Raw genomic sequence first — 18,242 nt, forward strand, 5'->3', positions numbered from 1 at the left:
CAGCCCGTGAGAGTTTTGAGGGCGCGATGCAGGGGAACCAGCTGGCATGGAGCCCAGGGCAGGAGAAACCATCCGAGCTCTTGACTACCCCATTTTCATCTCTAGTGTTTGGCAGACACTTTTATCCAGAGCAACTTGCATATATTTATCAATATGGCAGTTCATTTGCTCCCTGGGGATCAAGCCTTCATACTGCCAGCACCTACAAGATGAGCTGAGGGAGCAGCAGCAGTTTTAGAAGGTGTGTTCATAGTACTCGAGCTATAGGCAGAGCCCACTATTTGGTCTACACCTATGACAGTTTCCACTTTCCTGGGAAGGCTTTCCTTCCCATGATCTTTTTGGATTGTGGGAATCTGTGCCTATTCTGTCAACGGGGCGTTTATGAGGTCAGGCACTGAAGTCATCACAGTCATCCCAAAAGCCACTGGAGAACACACACAACCAGCTCACTGCACCATGTCTGTATGGACCCAGTCATGCTGGAACAGGAGAGGGCCTTCCCCAAATGTTGCCATAAACTTGAAAGCAGATAATAATCTAAACGTGCTTGTATGCTATAGCATAAACATCCAACAGTGCAATGTAGGGACCTTGGCCAAACGCTGCAAAACATACCGTTATCCCTCATGCACCAAACTTTACTGTTGGCACCATCCTTTCCAGTAGGGAGCATTCTTCTGACATCCAACAAACTCAGATTTGTACATCAGACTGCCAGATAGTGAAGTGTGATTCATCATCTAGAGAACACATTTCCACTGCTCTAGAGTCTAGCGTCGGTGTGCTTTACATCACTCCAGCTGATGCTTGGCATGGTGCATAGTGATCTTAAGCTTGTGTGTAGCTGCTTGTCTGTGGAAGGCCATTTCATAACCTTCCTGACGCACAGTTCTAGTGTTGATGTTGTTTCTAAGGCAGGTTGGATCTCCGTGCTGAGTGATGCAACAGAGGAAAGGTTTGTATGCACTACAGCAGCAGACGGCCCGGCTCTGTGAGTTTGCCTTGTTTACCACTTTGTGGCTGAACTGTTGTTCCTTGAGGCTTCCATTCCACAATAATAGCACTTAGAGTTGATGGGGGCAGATCTAGCAGAGCGGAAATGTTCACCATCTGACTTGTTGCAAAGGTGGTCTCATATGCCACATTTAAAGTCACTGTGCTTTTCCATGCGATCCATACTACCGCCAGTGTCTTTCTATGAAGAGGGCATGGCTTTGTGCTTGATGTTGTTATAAAGCTGTTAGCTGTGAGTGTGGCTGAAACATCTAAATTTTGTTAGTAGGAGGGCTGTCCACATACCTTTGGCCATAGAGGGAACTTGCGTTCCTGAGAGGGGCTTCTTTCATTGGGCCTGGTGTATTAACCAGAGGCCATCAGGGCTATGCCCTAATCCCTAATGTGTTTTCAGACCTTAATTACTGAATCTTGCTTTTTTAATTTAAAAGCTCAACTGACTTCTTACATTTCTACTGTTCCTCTGGAAGCTGTGACCCCGCTCTGAATTATGTGCATGCTTTGCAAGGTGCAATGCTGCAGAAAATCTTGTTTTGTGTGGAGACTAATGGAATTGCTTTGATGAGAGTGAATTCCTCTTTTAGAGTCTAACTTTAGAACCTCACATTAAGGGCAACAGTCTCTTATGGAAGCTTCTTGGCAAGCAGGAATATGACAGCAAAACCTGGGCTTGGTATCTCTGTTTAAACGTACTCACGCACGATATCTCTGTTAAACGTACTCACGCACGGTATCTCTGTTAAACGTACTCACGCACGGTATCTCTGTTAAACGTACTCACGCACGGTATCTCTGTTTAAACGTACTCACGCACGGTATAATCTGTTAAACGTACTCACGCACGGTATCCTTGTTAAACGTACTCACGCACGGTATCCTTGTTAAACGTACTCACGCACGGTATCCTTGTTAAACGTACTCACGCACGGTATCTCTGTTAAACGTACTCACGCACGGTATCTCTGTTTAAACGTACTCACGCACGGTATTTCTGTTGAACGTACTCACGCACGGTATCCTTGTTGAACGTACTCACGCACGGTATCTCTGTTAAACGTACTCACGCACGGTATCTCTGTTTAAACGTACTCACGCACGGTATCTCTGTTAAACGTACTCACGCACGGTATCTCTGTTTAAACGTACTCACGCACGGTATCTCTGTTGAACGTACTCACGCACGGTATCTCTGTTTAAACGTACTCACGCACGGTATCTCTGTTTAAACGTACTCACGCACGGTATCTCTGTTAAACGTACTCACGCACGGTATCTCTGTTTAAACGTACTCACGCACGGTATAATCTGTTAAACGTACTCACGCACGGTATCTCTGTTAAACGTACTCACGCACGGTATCTCTGTTTAAACGTACTCACGCACGGTATCTCTGTTAAACGTACTCACGCACGGTATCTCTGTTTAAACGTACTCACGCACGGTATCTCTGTTTAAACGTACTCACGCACGGTATCTCTGTTAAACGTACTCACGCACGGTATCTCTGTTAAACGTACTCACGCACGATATCTCTGTTTAAACGTACTCACGCACGGTATCTCTGTTGAACGTACTCACGCACGGTATCTCTGTTTAAACGTACTCACGCACGGTATCTCTGTTTAAACGTACTCACGCACGGTATCTCTGTTAAACGTACTCACGCACGGTATCTCTGTTTAAACGTACTCACGCACGGTATCTCTGTTGAACGTACTCACGCACGGTATCTCTGTTTAAACGTACTCACGCACGGTATCTCTGTTGAACGTACTCACGCACGGTATCTCTGTTGAACGTACTCACGCACGGTATCTCTGTTAAACGTACTCACGCACGGTATCTCTGTTTAAACGTACTCACGCACGGTATCTCTGTTTAAACGTACTCACGCACGGTATCTCTGTTTAAACGTACTCACGCACGGTATCTCTGTTTAAACGTACTCACGCACGGTATCTCTGTTTAAACGTACTCACGCACGGTATCTCTGTTTAAACGTACTCACGCACGGTATCTCTGTTTAAACGTACTCACGCACAGTATCTCTGTTGAACGTACTCACGCACGGTATCTCTGTTGAACGTACTCACGCACGGTATCTCTGTTAAACGTACTCACGCACGGTATCTCTGTTTAAACGTACTCACGCACGGTATCTCTGTTTAAACGTACTCACGCACTCTAACGTTCCTTCTACTACAGGGAGACGATGCCCTTCCACCATGTGACTGCAGGCCTGCTGTATAAGGGGAACTATCTGAGCCGCTCTCTGTCTGAGCAAAGCGACAGTGACCAGCTTGCTAACATCTCTGTGGAGGAACTAGATGGTGAGTGAGGGCGTTTTACACTCGCAACAAACACACACACAAGAAAATTGGAAAATTTTCAACTTGTTATATTCACATTGAATATTTGCATGCCAGCAGTTCAGACTGGTGCCTAGTTTGTTTTTAAAATGCAGTTCTGTTATGCACAATTACTTTCTGTGTTTTGTTGATGAAATATGTATACAACTTCTTTTCTGTTGCTCATCATATATTTTCATGGGAGTTGCTTTCGAGTTCACAGGGGGCAATGATTTGTAATCTCCAAGGCCCAATTATTAAGAGCAGAATGTTAGACTGGCTGCCCCAGGGTTCTGGAGGAAAGGCTCCATTCCAAGCCACTTACTTTGTGTTGCTTCAGTGTTTCTGATCAAGCAACTTTTCAGGAGAATGTTATTCCTGCTGAAGCACTCAACTATGAGTCATAGATGACATCATTATGACCTCACAGCATGTCATGATATTTTCACTTATTACTGTAAGTTAATGGTGAAGCAGTCTAAATGTTCTAATCATTTCAGTCCCGTCTAATTACAGCACTACTGTGGTGCCGAACCTAAACAGCTGAATTCATTTAAGAATATTTGATCTGACTCCCACCTTAGGGAGGACATTTAAGGTGAAACACATGGTTTGTGTCTCATTTATGTGTTTCATTTGCTGTTTGCAAAGCCAAGAACAGGCAAGAGGTAATGTGCAGGTTTAGGATTAGAATAATTCACGTTTCTTTACCTGAAGAGTGTGCACATATTTCACTGAGCTGAAACGAATAAAGAGGGAGCAAGCACCTATTCCCTCTCCATGTTCCAAAATCCGTTTAATATGTAGTCCTTATATAGCGGATGTATCAGATACTAAACCAAAGATCAGATGCTATGCTTGATCTTAGCCTACAGGCGAGGAGCCACAGACATATGAAGCATCAGACTGATATCAGATGGATCTCTGGGGCAAGGCAGTTCTTTGTTTCAGAGAGAAGTGTTTAAACAAGCCTCAGACACCGTGGCCCGTGGCCCGCTTCACTGATGGACCTGATGGATGTATTCATGAGCCATTTGCCTCCCTAGACACAAACAAATCCACTGCCTTTCATGCTCGGAGCTGCCCTGCTGTGCTGGGACGGCAGGTGCAATAGGAGTGTAGCTACACTTTCCAGGTGTTCTGGAGTAGTGGTGACACACCTGCTGATGGTGCAGTGATGTCGTGGTCAAGGGGGGGCAGTATATTAATACAATAATAAGAGAGACAGCAGTGTGATTAGCTGGTGAGGTCATGACCCCAATGTGGAAAGATGGTGAGTTGTGGGCGGGGCAGCTGTGGTTTCACACTTTAGCGTTTTCTCTTAGGTGAGCAGCTGAGAGGAGAACTCAAGTGCAAAGAGCCTGAAAAAGGTTATGATAAGATAAACAAACCCTAGATGGTAAACAAGGTTATGATAAGATAAACAAACCCTAGATGGTAAACAAGGTTATGATAAGATAAACAAACCCTAGGTAGTAAACACTGTGTAACAGGAAAATTCTGTAAGCTAGATATTCCCCATGTGCATCTCACTGAGACTGAGGCAGACAAGCCAGCAGTCTGTCCCACACTTGAGAATTAACCTTAATAAATACTCATCTGAGCTAAAGGTGGTTCATGCTTCTCTGAGCTTTTCTTAACTCTTGGAGAAATCCAGCATGGTGGTGGTGTACATCACATAATTAATGGAATAGTGTCAGCCCAGAAGAAGAGCTGAAATACAGTTCTGTGCAAGGAGAAACTGCTTTAGTACAGCAACAAATCCTTTAACAACACTTACACAACAAAAACAAGCTAGAAGGGATCTATCTAGCAGTGAAAATGTGAGAAGGACAACCAAAATCCACACACAACACAAAGACCATAACAAACTTATTGAAATTAACCTAAACAACACCTCGGATTCTAGCGTCGCTGTGATTTACATCACTCCAGCTGACGCTGGGCTCAGATTTGTACATCAGACTGCCAGATAGTGAAGTGTGATTCATCACTCTAGAGAACACGTTTCCACTGCTCTAGAGTCTAGCGTCGGTGTGCTTTACATCACTCCAGCTGATGCTTGGCATGGTGCATAGTGATCTTAGACTTGTGTGTAGCTGCTTGTCCATGGAAGCCCATTTCATAACCTTCCTGACGCACAGTTCTAGTGTTGATGTTGTTTCTAAGGCAGCTTGGACCTCCGTGCTGAGTGATGCAACAGAGGAAAGGTTTGTATGTGCTAACACCTATACACAAGTCAACATTTCTAACAACACTGAAACACTCATTTTTAACTAAATATACTTGCAGAGAGGCACACGGCATTATGGGAATTCTCACTGTGTCCCTCTCCACTGACTGGCCCCTGACTTGCCCATGCTGAAAGTCTGTGGCAATGTAGCTTTTGGTTGTTGCTGCCTTCAAATTTGTGTACTTAATGTCTTGGTAGGTTCATTGGTAGGTGAATAGTTTTGCATTAGCAACTAGACTGGTAGGTACGTTGTACTTAGATTGTAACATGCTTCATACCTTTTGGGAGTTCAGTATGGTGGATCAGTTTCTCTTCAGATATGCCTTTCTGAAATGCAGACTTCGGTGTTAAGATATGTTCTACTGTAACGGTAATGTTGGAGTAATTGCCCCTCTTCTCATCGGTGCTCGGGGCTCTCTTCTGAGCACCTGTACGGAGATGGGTGTTAATGACTGAGAAAATATCACCCCACGTATGTTAAGGTGTGCAAGGGTGCTACAGTCTCAGCATCCTTAAGTATTCTGAGTCATTCCATGTATGCTTTTGACCTTAAAAGAAAGAATGTGTTGCTGACTATGTTTTTAACAATGGAATTTCAAAACCCACTCATTCCTGTCATTTAGCAGGAATTTTTTAAATGTATTTCATTCTGTAGAAGTCAAAGCCATACAAAGGGAAGCTTCTAGAAAACACATGAAAGTGTTGCATTAACCGGTATTAACATCCAATCACAGCTGTCCAGCATCTCTTTTTCTGAAGATTGAACAACACAAGGGTCATTTTCACTGCATCTTTGTCTCTTAATGCTCCAGATCAAAAGAGAATTTTGGTTTCAAATTAACCTGGCTGAGACATTTTATATGTAAAGCTGACGTTCAATGAGCTGTGCTGGGTGGAGAAGGGTGTAGCTTCACTGAGCCGGGCCAGGTGGAGAAGGGTGTGGCTTCACTGAGCCGGGCCAGGTGGAGAAGGGTGTGGCTTCACTGAGCCGGGCCAGGTGGAGAAGGGTGTGGCTTCACTGAGCCGGGCCAGGTGGAGAAGGGTGTGGCTTCACTGAGCCGGGCCAGGTGGAGAAGGGTGTGGCTTCACTGAGCCGGGCCAGGTGGAGAAGGGTGTGGCTTCACTGAGCCGGGCCAGGTGGAGAAGGGTGTGGCTTCACTGAGCCGGGCCAGGTGGAGAAGGGTGTGGCTTCACTGAGCCGGGCCAGGTGGGGCCAGGTGGAGAAGGGTGTGGCTTCACTGAGCCGGGCCAGGTGGAGAAGGGTGTGGCTTCACTGAGCCGGGCCAGGTGGGGAGGAAGGGTGTGGTTTCTCAATCCGCCGCCCCTCTATTGTAGTGCAGAAAGTGCTGGAAGCACTTTGTGGCGGGCTGCCTCTCCCCCTAGATGACTCAACTTTAACTTGTGTGTCATCCACATGATATTATTCAGCACTCAACGTCAAACTCCTGCATCACACACGGTCATGGCGTTCCAAGGGGATCTGACACTTTACCTCGATTTAAAAGAACATTCAGTATTTCCTGCTACACGGGCACTTCTGTCCTTGGTCATGAAATATGCATCAGTGCCCTTAGCAGCCTCCTGAGCAGAACCCAGGCCCCTAAAGTCCCATGTCGAACATATCAAGCAAGACCGGGGCCGTCGGTCTGTGCCCGGTTTTGTGATGGCTGTGTAGAATGAATGTTTTCAGTCTGATGCAGTGAGAGATCAAGTTCCTGTTTCACTCTCTCATGCTCTGTCTGCCTCTTTGTGTCTCTCACACCCAGTCCCATCTACACACACACACACACACACACAAATGCGTGCGTGCACGCACAATCTCACACGCACGCATGCACCCTCTCTCTAAGTTACTACACGGACCAGAGGAATCTTTGAGATGAGACATGGTAGTAACCACTGGAGAGGGACAGAACAGCTGCAGGAGAGGATCTCGCAGTCAGCACAGGGACAGAACGTGCTGGAGACGTTGGAAAATCAGTTAACCAGAGTCATGGGAAAGGGGGATGGAGGGAGGCGGAGCCAAAATGCTGAGTCGCATGCTTGTGTGTTTTGGCAGAGATCCGAGAGGCGTTCAGGGTGCTGGACCGCGATGGGAACGGCTTCATCTCCAAGCAGGAGCTGGGCATGGCCATGCGCTCACTGGGGTACATGCCCAGCGAGGTGGAGCTGGCCATCATCATGCAGAGACTCGACATGGATGGTGAGCACCACCTTCCCAAGCATGCGCGCACACACTCAACCCCCACACAGACCCACCCACACCCACAGTCAACATACACAAACCCTCACTCTCTTCCACACCCACACTCATTTACATGTGCGCTCACACTCAACCCCCACACAGACCCACCCACACCCACAGTCAACATACACAAACCCTCACTCTCTTCCACACCCACACTCATTTACATGTGCGCTCACACTCAACCCCCACACAGACCCACCCACACCCACAGTCAACATACACAAACCCTCACTCTCTTCCACACCCACACTCATTTACATGTGCACACACACTCAACCCCCACACAGACCCACCCACACCCACAGTCAACATACACAAACCCTCACTCTCTTCCACACCCACACTCATTTACATGTGCACTCACACTAGTACATACAAAAAAACATTTATACACACACATTCTCTCTCTTACATGCAAACTCTCATACACAAAAAATCACACACACATTCTCTCTAACACACACATGTATTATCACAGATAATCACTCACTCACACACACACACACACACACACACACACACACACACACACACAGACAGACATGTTCTTTTGACCAGCTTTGTCGCAGTAGTACCAGAATCTTCCATATATGGTATGTGCTTCCTACATTAAAGTAATAGCTGACCTGTTAGCTGACCTTTATAGATGCAGTCAATTCTAAAGCATCACTTGCCTTGGAGGGTTGGAAGGGGGTTCAGATTTATAAATGTCAGGTTGTTGTTACCTTATGTAATGTAACACATTAAGGTAACGCTTTATAATACTGAACGTATTTTACAGTGCAACTATTTGCCTTTTACTGTGTAGATTTCTGGAACGTTTGGTGTATGAGTGTATGAATCAGTACACATAACTTACTTACTGGTTCCTTCTTGTACTTGAATGTAGGTACAGCAGGAGAAAACAAGACAACGAGGAACTCCGGCCTGCCCATTAGAGGGGCCGCAGCGGTGGAAGACCTTGCCTGCCTCAGGCTCGTTTTCAGCAGTGTAGAACTATTTTTGTGTAGAAGACGAAGGCGTAATAACTGCTTGGAGTGTGGGTGACGCTTGTCTGCCAAACTCGCACACAAAAATGACCATTACAACTGCCATGTGCAAAGGTCAAATGTATTTGATTTTTTTTGCATTTCATACAAGCACGTTACACTGATTCCCAGGAAATTACACAGTAAATGTCATAAAGTTCCTCTGCGGTCCCCAACTGTGGCTCTCTTGTTCCTCGTTCTATTGTTTTCTTCTGCTGTACCTACATTTACGTACCAGAAGGATCGATTAGCACAGGGAAGTTACACCACAAGTTCCAGGAAACTACACGGAAAATTGACAAGAAGTTGCACTGTAAAATACAGGCTGTATTGTAAAGTGTTTCCACATTAATCATTTAGTTTTTTATATAGCTTGTGTTACTAAACCATAAAGCATTTACCACTTTTTTTGTTTGTTTTATTTAGCACTATCATCATTTATAGCTAAAAAGTTCCATGATGAAAGTTAGCACGATGATTGAGCAAAGCCCATGTGCTAGGCCAAGTATGTGGGGAGAGTCGGGAGGGGGGCTCCAGTCTCCAGTCTCCTGGTGCAGTCCTGTTCTTCAGGCCAACCACATCCTTTGGCCCGTCCGTCTGGCCTCTAAGCCCAAGATCTTTGTCCCTCCCTAACGGTGAGTGGCAGGTGAGCCGGACCCATAGGTGCCATGGCACAGATGAGCGTCCCTGCAGCTGTGCTGTGTGCAGTTCAGCCTTCCCTCAGGAAGAGCAGGGGCCACCATAGGAGCGGAACGCCTTGCACAGCAGAGTGCCCCCTCGCTGCTCTCTGGTTATAATTGCAGACGAACAGAAGGCCCCTTGCCTGATCCTCACTAGAGCTCTGTAATCTCAGGAATGTCATGAATATTCATAACACACGCCTATCTTTATGTGAGGAGTGTCCATGCACATTCATAATGCAGGCCTGTAGCAGGTAACAGAGACTGCTATGACTGAAACAAGCCTCCATAAGTATATATTACTATACACCTGTTTTGATGCCTGTATGACTAGAACCCAGATTATATGGCTGTATTACTATAAACATTTTATAGTTACTGTGATACAAATGGTGATGCAGTTTTTCAGGGGCATGGCCATCCCCGGTCAGTGCATCTCTCTGTCTGAGAGGGTTAGGGATGCTTGAATGCTGCTGAAACTGTTTTGGGTTTTTTTGTTGTTGTTTTTTAGGAGATGGACAGGTGGATTTTGATGAGTTCATGACTATACTGGGGCCCAAACTGTTGTCCTCTGAAACACGGGAAGGCTTCCTTGGACAAACGATAGACAGCATATTCTGGCAGGTAAGCAGGTATCTGCCCCAAGTGCTTAATATTGGCATCGAATGGCTGGCCATTAAAACCCTGCAGGCTTGGCTGTGGAAGCGTTCATCCGATGCATGCTGAGACATGATAAGCCAGTCAAGAGTAGAAAGACTGTCGTGGATGTGGACGAGGAGGAGTGGTGCACACAGGGTTTGGTGGCCTGGTGTGGGTACTCCTGTGTGTGGCACTCATAAAGGTAGGCAGAAAGACCTACTGCATGTGCTGAGCTTCTTTGAGCTTAATTTCTGACTTCTGTTCTTTTCTTTTCAATGCAACCTTTTCAGAAGCCATCGTGCTCCATCAGTAGAGCCATATAGTTCTGCTTCTAAACTGATGATGTAGACCTCACTCTCATGAGGGTTTCCCCACTCTCACTTAACCATCTTCTGCTTTTTCTGGAGGCATCACGATTACTTTTAGCATATCTTGATTGGTCCTCCATTGTCTCTATTGCCAATTGGATTTGTCATTACTATCCCATGTGGCTTTATGTAGAGGGATCAGTGAGTCACATGGAGCCCAGTGGTTTGTGTTGGGTATTACACTCATGCACACTCCAGTACACGGTGACTAAGCTCCCTGTCACACACAGCGGTGTCTGATTCAGCACACCCTACTGGCAGCCTGCTGCCTGCTCTCAGCCCTGAAAGTGTCCCAGGACAGACGCTCATCCTCTGGAGCAGGAGACACTTCCCCATGTTGAATGAGTTTGTCGTTTGTGAGGGAGGGCTGCTTCCTGCTCTATTCATATGCCCACTGTGTGTGGGTGAGGGTGGGGAATGGGGGTGGAGAAGGAGGTGGAGATAATGGTGGAGATGGAGGTGGAGATAATGGTGGAGGTGGGGAACTGTTCACTTCCTAGCTGGGTTCACCCCGCCTCAGTGCAAATGTGTAAATGTGTCTTATTGTAAATGTGACAACAAAAGGATTCTTTCAGTAGTGCTAAAAGAGTGAGAATGTTCCCGATAAACTACTTGCTCAGTTTCTTATGTTTTAAAGTAAGAGAAAACTGTATGGATTTGTCAGAGTAGCTTCTGCTCGAGGGAAGCCCAGTAAAGTCCCAGTAAAGCTTAAATAAAGTCCCAGTAAAGCTTAAATAAAGTCCCAGTAAAGTAAATTATTGCTGTACACCAGGCATACTAATCGCTCCCAAAGTGCATGACCACTCTAGACAAGGGTAATGAGATGGGGATATGGCTAAGGAGGTTCTGAGGGAGTATGAGGATTTGTAGATGCCAGCTCTCCTCACAGGGCCTCATGACAATAATAGGGCCTCAGTAGACACTCCTTCACCGTTTCCGCAGGTCGCACTTCACAGGGGTGCATCATGACGAGTTATCTTTGTGTAAAACAGTGAAGCATTCATGCTTCCATCGGGAAATTAGCGCTGAATTGCAGATTCATGGCCTGTTTTCTTAACAGATTTGGAACACAATAGTTATGTCAGATATCACTGATCAGCTCATATCAGTTTGTGATTATTTTCAAGTTAAAATAACATCTGTCCTCTTAGTACCCTTGCATCCAGAGTCTTGTAAGAGTGGAGATTTTTAACAGCAGGTTAAATACTCTCTACATGAGGTGATGCCTCTAGTCGGGAGCACAACATGACTGGGACATTTTGCTGCACACATAACTATGAGTTCCACAAGGCTGTTTTTGTTGGTTGGTTGGTTGGTTTCTTTCACTCTATGAACTGAATCATTCATGCTGGTGGTAGAAGATTAAAGCAGGACAGAAACCCTGAGTAATGGCTCAGTATCTCCCTTTTAGAGCCTCGTTTTGCCATTTTGGACCTGTAGGATGTGAAGGCTGCCTTGTCTTTGTATTATTTTCCATTAAATGATTGTGCAGCTACCAGGTTTTTTTTAGACTAATCAATCTGAGAGGAGACTGAAAGAACACTGTTGTTGTTTGTGTGTAAGGCGGCGCTGTGGAGGAACGTATCATTTAGAGAACGGACATGTAGGTGGAATAAATTATTAGAAACCGCGAAACAGAATGACACAATCCTGGAGGCGCGTGGTTACGGCCATGCTCTCCAGGACCGTATTTCATACTTGCAATCTAAACTCGAAACAGGAAAAACTCTTTATGTAGTCTATTATTCTACCTGCTGTTTCAAGCTGGCTTCATTCTGTAGCTAGAGGTGCAGAATGTTTGGGATTTTTAAATGTCACTACATGTAAATGTGTGTGAACTTGAGGTCATTGTGGTTGCTGTAGTTGCCATCATTCCCACTGCATCACTCCATCAGCTGAAGGTGATGATATTTCTTGTCCTTGCCAAGGTCGTGCTGTTGCTTGAACAGCACTGTTGTTAGTTAGGGTCCTTCACACTCTGGGCTTGCACAGAACTCATGGCCCCAGTCCAAGACCACATGACCACTCTCCCGACAGCTCCGTCTCTGTTCAGGACGCTGAAACTACTGCGCTGCTCTCACGCTCGTGGACCTCAAAAGACTGAGAAGGCTGAGGATGAGGGTGGTTTGGCAGTTGAGGAGTGTATTGAGCTGTTCTCTCCTTTGGCAGTATGAGTTCAAACCTCAGGGCCTCTCTGTTATATAATTATAAAGGCTTTCAGGAGCTGAATCAGACGCGAGTGAGCAGGAGACACACTGGATTGGGCTGTTTCTCCTGCAGACCGTCAGCCATATTTCAGTTGCCAAGACGGTGACTGTATCCATAGAGTCTTATATATATACACACACACACACACACACACACACACACATACACAGGGAGGCTGAGACACACACACACACACACACACACACATACACAGGGAGGCTGGGAATACACACACACACACACACATACACAGGGAGGCTGAGACACACACACATACACAGGGAGGCTGAGACACACACACATACACAGGGAGGCTGAGACACACACACATACACAGGGAAGCTGGGACACACACACACACACACAGGGAAGCTGGGACACACACGCACACATACACAGGGAAGCTGGGACACACACGCACACATACACAGGGAAGCTGGGACACACACGCACACATACACAGGGAAGCTGGGACACACACGCACACATACACAGGGAAGCTGGGACACACACGCACACATACACAGGGAAGCTGGGACACACACGCACACATACACAGGGAAGCTGGGACACACACGCACACATACACAGGGAAGCTGGGACACACACGCACACATACACAGGGAAGCTGGGACACACACGCACACATACACACACACATACACAGGGAGGTTGGGACACACACACATACACAGGGAGGTTGGGACACACACACATACACAGGGAGGTTGGGACACACGCACACACATACGCAGGGAGGTTGGGACACACGCACACACATACGCAGGGAGGCTGGGACACACGCACACACATACGCAGGGAGGCTGGGACACACGCACACACATACGCAGGGAGGCTGGGACACACGCACACACACACACATACGCAGGGAGGCTGGGACACACGCACACACACACACATACGCAGGGAGGCTGGGACACACGCACACACACACACATACGCAGGGAGGCTGGGACACACGCACACACACACACATACGCAGGGAGGCTGGGACACACGCACACACACACACATACGCAGGGAGGCTGGGACACACGCACACACACACACATACGCAGGGAGGCTGGGACACACGCACACACACACACATACGCAGGGAGGCTGGGACACACGCACACACACACACATACGCAGGGAGGCTGGGACACACGCACACACACACACACACATACACAGGGAGGCTGGGACACACACACACACATACACAGGGAGGCTGGGACACACACACACACATACACAGGGAGGCTGGGACACACACATACACAGGGAGGCTGGGACACACACATACACAGGGAGGCTGGGACACACATACACACACACATACACAGGGAGGTTGGGACACGCACACATACACAGGGAGGTTGGGACACACGCACACACATACGCAGGGAGGTTGGGACACACGCACACACATACGCAGGGAGGTTGGGACACACGCACACACATACGCAGGGAGGCTGGGACACACGCACACACACACACATACGCAGGGAGGCTGGGACACACGCACACACACACACACATACGCAGGGAGGCTGGGACACACGCACACACACACACACATACACAGGGAGGCTGGGACACACACACACACACACACACACACATAAACAGGGAGGCTGGGACACACACACACACACACACATACACAGGGAGGCTGGGACACACACACACACACACACATACACAGGGAGGCTGGGACACACACACACACACACACATACACAGGGAGGCTGGGACACACACACACACACACACATACACAGGGAGGCTGGGACACACACACACACATACACAGGGAGGCTGGGACACACACACACACACACATACACAGGGAGGCTGGGACACACACACACACACACATACACAGGGAGGCTGGGACACACACACACACACACACATACACAGGGAGGCTGGGACACACACACACACACACACACACATACACAGGGAGGCTGGGACACACACACACATACACAGGGAAGCTGGGACACACACACACACACAGGGAAGCTGGGACACACACGCACACATACACAGGGAAGCTGGGACACACACGCACACATACACAGGGAAGCTGGGACACACGCACACATACACAGGGAAGCTGGGACACACACGCACACATACACAGGGAAGCTGGGACACACACGCACACATACACAGGGAAGCTGGGACACACACGCACACATACACAGGGAAGCTGGGACACACACGCACACATACACAGGGAAGCTGGGACACACATACACACACACATACACAGGGAGGTTGGGACACACACACATACACAGGGAGGTTGGGACACACACACATACACAGGGAGGTTGGGACACACGCACACACATACGCAGGGAGGTTGGGACACACGCACACACATACGCAGGGAGGCTGGGACACACGCACACACATACGCAGGGAGGCTGGGACACACGCACACACATACGCAGGGAGGCTGGGACACACGCACACACACACACATACGCAGGGAGGCTGGGACACACGCACACACACACACATACGCAGGGAGGCTGGGACACACGCACACACACACACATACGCAGGGAGGCTGGGACACACGCACACACACACACATACGCAGGGAGGCTGGGACACACACACACACACACACATACACAGGGAGGCTGGGACACACACACACATACACAGGGAAGCTGGGACACACACACACACACAGGGAAGCTGGGACACACACGCACACATACACAGGGAAGCTGGGACACACACGCACACATACACAGGGAAGCTGGGACACACACGCACACATACACAGGGAAGCTGGGACACACACGCACACATACACAGGGAAGCTGGGACACACACGCACACATACACAGGGAAGCTGGGACACACACGCACACATACACAGGGAAGCTGGGACACACATACACACACACATACACAGGGAGGTTGGGACACACACACATACACAGGGAGGTTGGGACACACACACATACACAGGGAGGTTGGGACACACGCACACACATACGCAGGGAGGTTGGGACACACGCACACACATACGCAGGGAGGCTGGGACACACGCACACACACACACATACGCAGGGAGGCTGGGACACACGCACACACACACACATACGCAGGGAGGCTGGGACACACGCACACACACACACATACGCAGGGAGGCTGGGACACACGCACACACACACACATACGCAGGGAGGCTGGGACACACGCACACACACACACATACGCAGGGAGGCTGGGACACACGCACACACACACACATACGCAGGGAGGCTGGGACACACGCACACACACACACACACATACACAGGGAGGCTGGGACACACACACACACATACACAGGGAGGCTGGGACACACACACACACATACACAGGGAGGCTGGGACACACACACACACATACACAGGGAGGCTGGGACACACACATACACAGGGAGGCTGGGACACACATACACATACACAGGGAGGTTGGGACACGCACACATACACAGGGAGGTTGGGACACACGCACACACATACGCAGGGAGGTTGGGACACACGCACACACATACGCAGGGAGGCTGGGACACACGCACACACACACACATACGCAGGGAGGCTGGGACACACGCACACACACACACATACGCAGGGAGGCTGGGACACACGCACACACACACACACATACGCAGGGAGGCTGGGACACACACACACACACACACACATACACAGGGAGGCTGGGACACACACACACACACACACACACATACACAGGGAGGCTGGGACACACACACACACACACACATACACAGGGAGGCTGGGACACACACACACACACACACATACACAGGGAGGCTGGGACACACACACACACACACACATACACAGGGAGGCTGGGACACACACACACACATACACAGGGAGGCTGGGACACACACACACACACATACACAGGGAGGCTGGGACACACACACACACACATACACAGGGAGGCTGGGACACACACACACACACACATACACAGGGAGGCTGGGACACACACACACACACATACACAGGGAGGCTGGGACACACACACACACACACATACACAGGGAGGCTGGGACACACACACACACACACACATACACAGGGAGGCTGGGACACACACACACACACACACACATACACAGGGAGGCTGGGACACACACACACACACACACACATACACAGGGAGGCTGGGACACACACACACACACACACACATACACAGGGAGGCTGGGACACACACACACACACACACATACACAGGGAGGCTGGGACACACACACACACACACACACACACATACACAGGGAGGCTGGGACACACACACACACACACATACACAGGGAGGCTGGGACACACACACACACACACACATACACAGGGAGGCTGGGACACACACACACACACACACATACACAGGGAGGCTGGGACACACACACACACACACACATACACAGGGAGGCTGGGACACACACACACACATACACAGGGAGGCTGGGACACACACACACACATACACAGGGAGGCTGGGACACACACACACACACATACACAGGGAGGCTGGGACACACACACACACACATACACAGGGAGGCTGGGACACACACACACACACATACACAGGGAGGCTGGGACACACACACACACACATACACAGGGAGGCTGGGACACACACACACACACATACACAGGGAGGCTGGGACACACACACACACACACATACACAGGGAGGCTGGGACACACACACACACACATACACAGGGAGGCTGGGACACACACACACACACACATACACAGGGAGGCTGGGACACACACACACACACACATACACAGGGAGGCTGGGACACACACACACACACACACACATACACAGGGAGGCTGGGACACACACACACACACACACATACACAGGGAGGCTGGGACACACACACACACACACATACACAGGGAGGCTGGGACACACACACACACACACACATACACAGGGAGGCTGGGACACACACACACACACACACATACACAGGGAGGCTGGGACACACACACACACACATACACAGGGAGGCTGGGACACACACACACACACACACACATACACAGGGAGGCTGGGACACACACACACACACACACACATACACAGGGAGGCTGGGACACACACACACACACACACATACACAGGGAGGCTGGGACACACACACACACACACATACACAGGGAGGCTGGGACACACACACACACACACACATACACAGGGAGGCTGGGACACACACACACACACACATACACAGGGAGGCTGGGACACACACACACACACACACATACACAGGGAGGCTGGGACACACACACACACACACACATACACAGGGAGGCTGGGACACACACACACACACATACACAGGGAGGCTGGGACACACACACACACACACACATACACAGGGAGGCTG

At 49.0% G+C, this 18,242-nt stretch overlaps 1 protein-coding gene and 1 pseudogene across 2 annotated transcripts in view; one reads left to right on the plus strand and one right to left on the minus strand.

The window, feature by feature from the left end:
- caln1 (calneuron 1) overlaps positions 1-18,242 on the plus strand; it is a 49,328-nt gene that overhangs the window by 7,337 nt on the left and 23,749 nt on the right. For both annotated transcript variants that reach the window (XM_035534248.1, XM_027024713.2), the window contains exons 2-4: positions 3,223-3,347; positions 7,658-7,801; positions 10,066-10,178. In XM_035534248.1, coding sequence (XP_035390141.1) covers positions 3,230-3,347; positions 7,658-7,801; positions 10,066-10,178 — 375 coding nt within the window. In that variant the 5' untranslated portion in view covers positions 3,223-3,229. The remainder of the gene's footprint in view (positions 1-3,222; positions 3,348-7,657; positions 7,802-10,065; positions 10,179-18,242) is intronic.
- LOC118242602 lies at positions 4,090-4,252 on the minus strand (annotated as a pseudogene).

This window comes from Electrophorus electricus, chromosome 15 (assembly GCF_013358815.1).
Source record: "Electrophorus electricus isolate fEleEle1 chromosome 15, fEleEle1.pri, whole genome shotgun sequence".
Lineage (NCBI taxonomy): Eukaryota > Metazoa > Chordata > Actinopteri > Gymnotiformes > Gymnotidae > Electrophorus > Electrophorus electricus.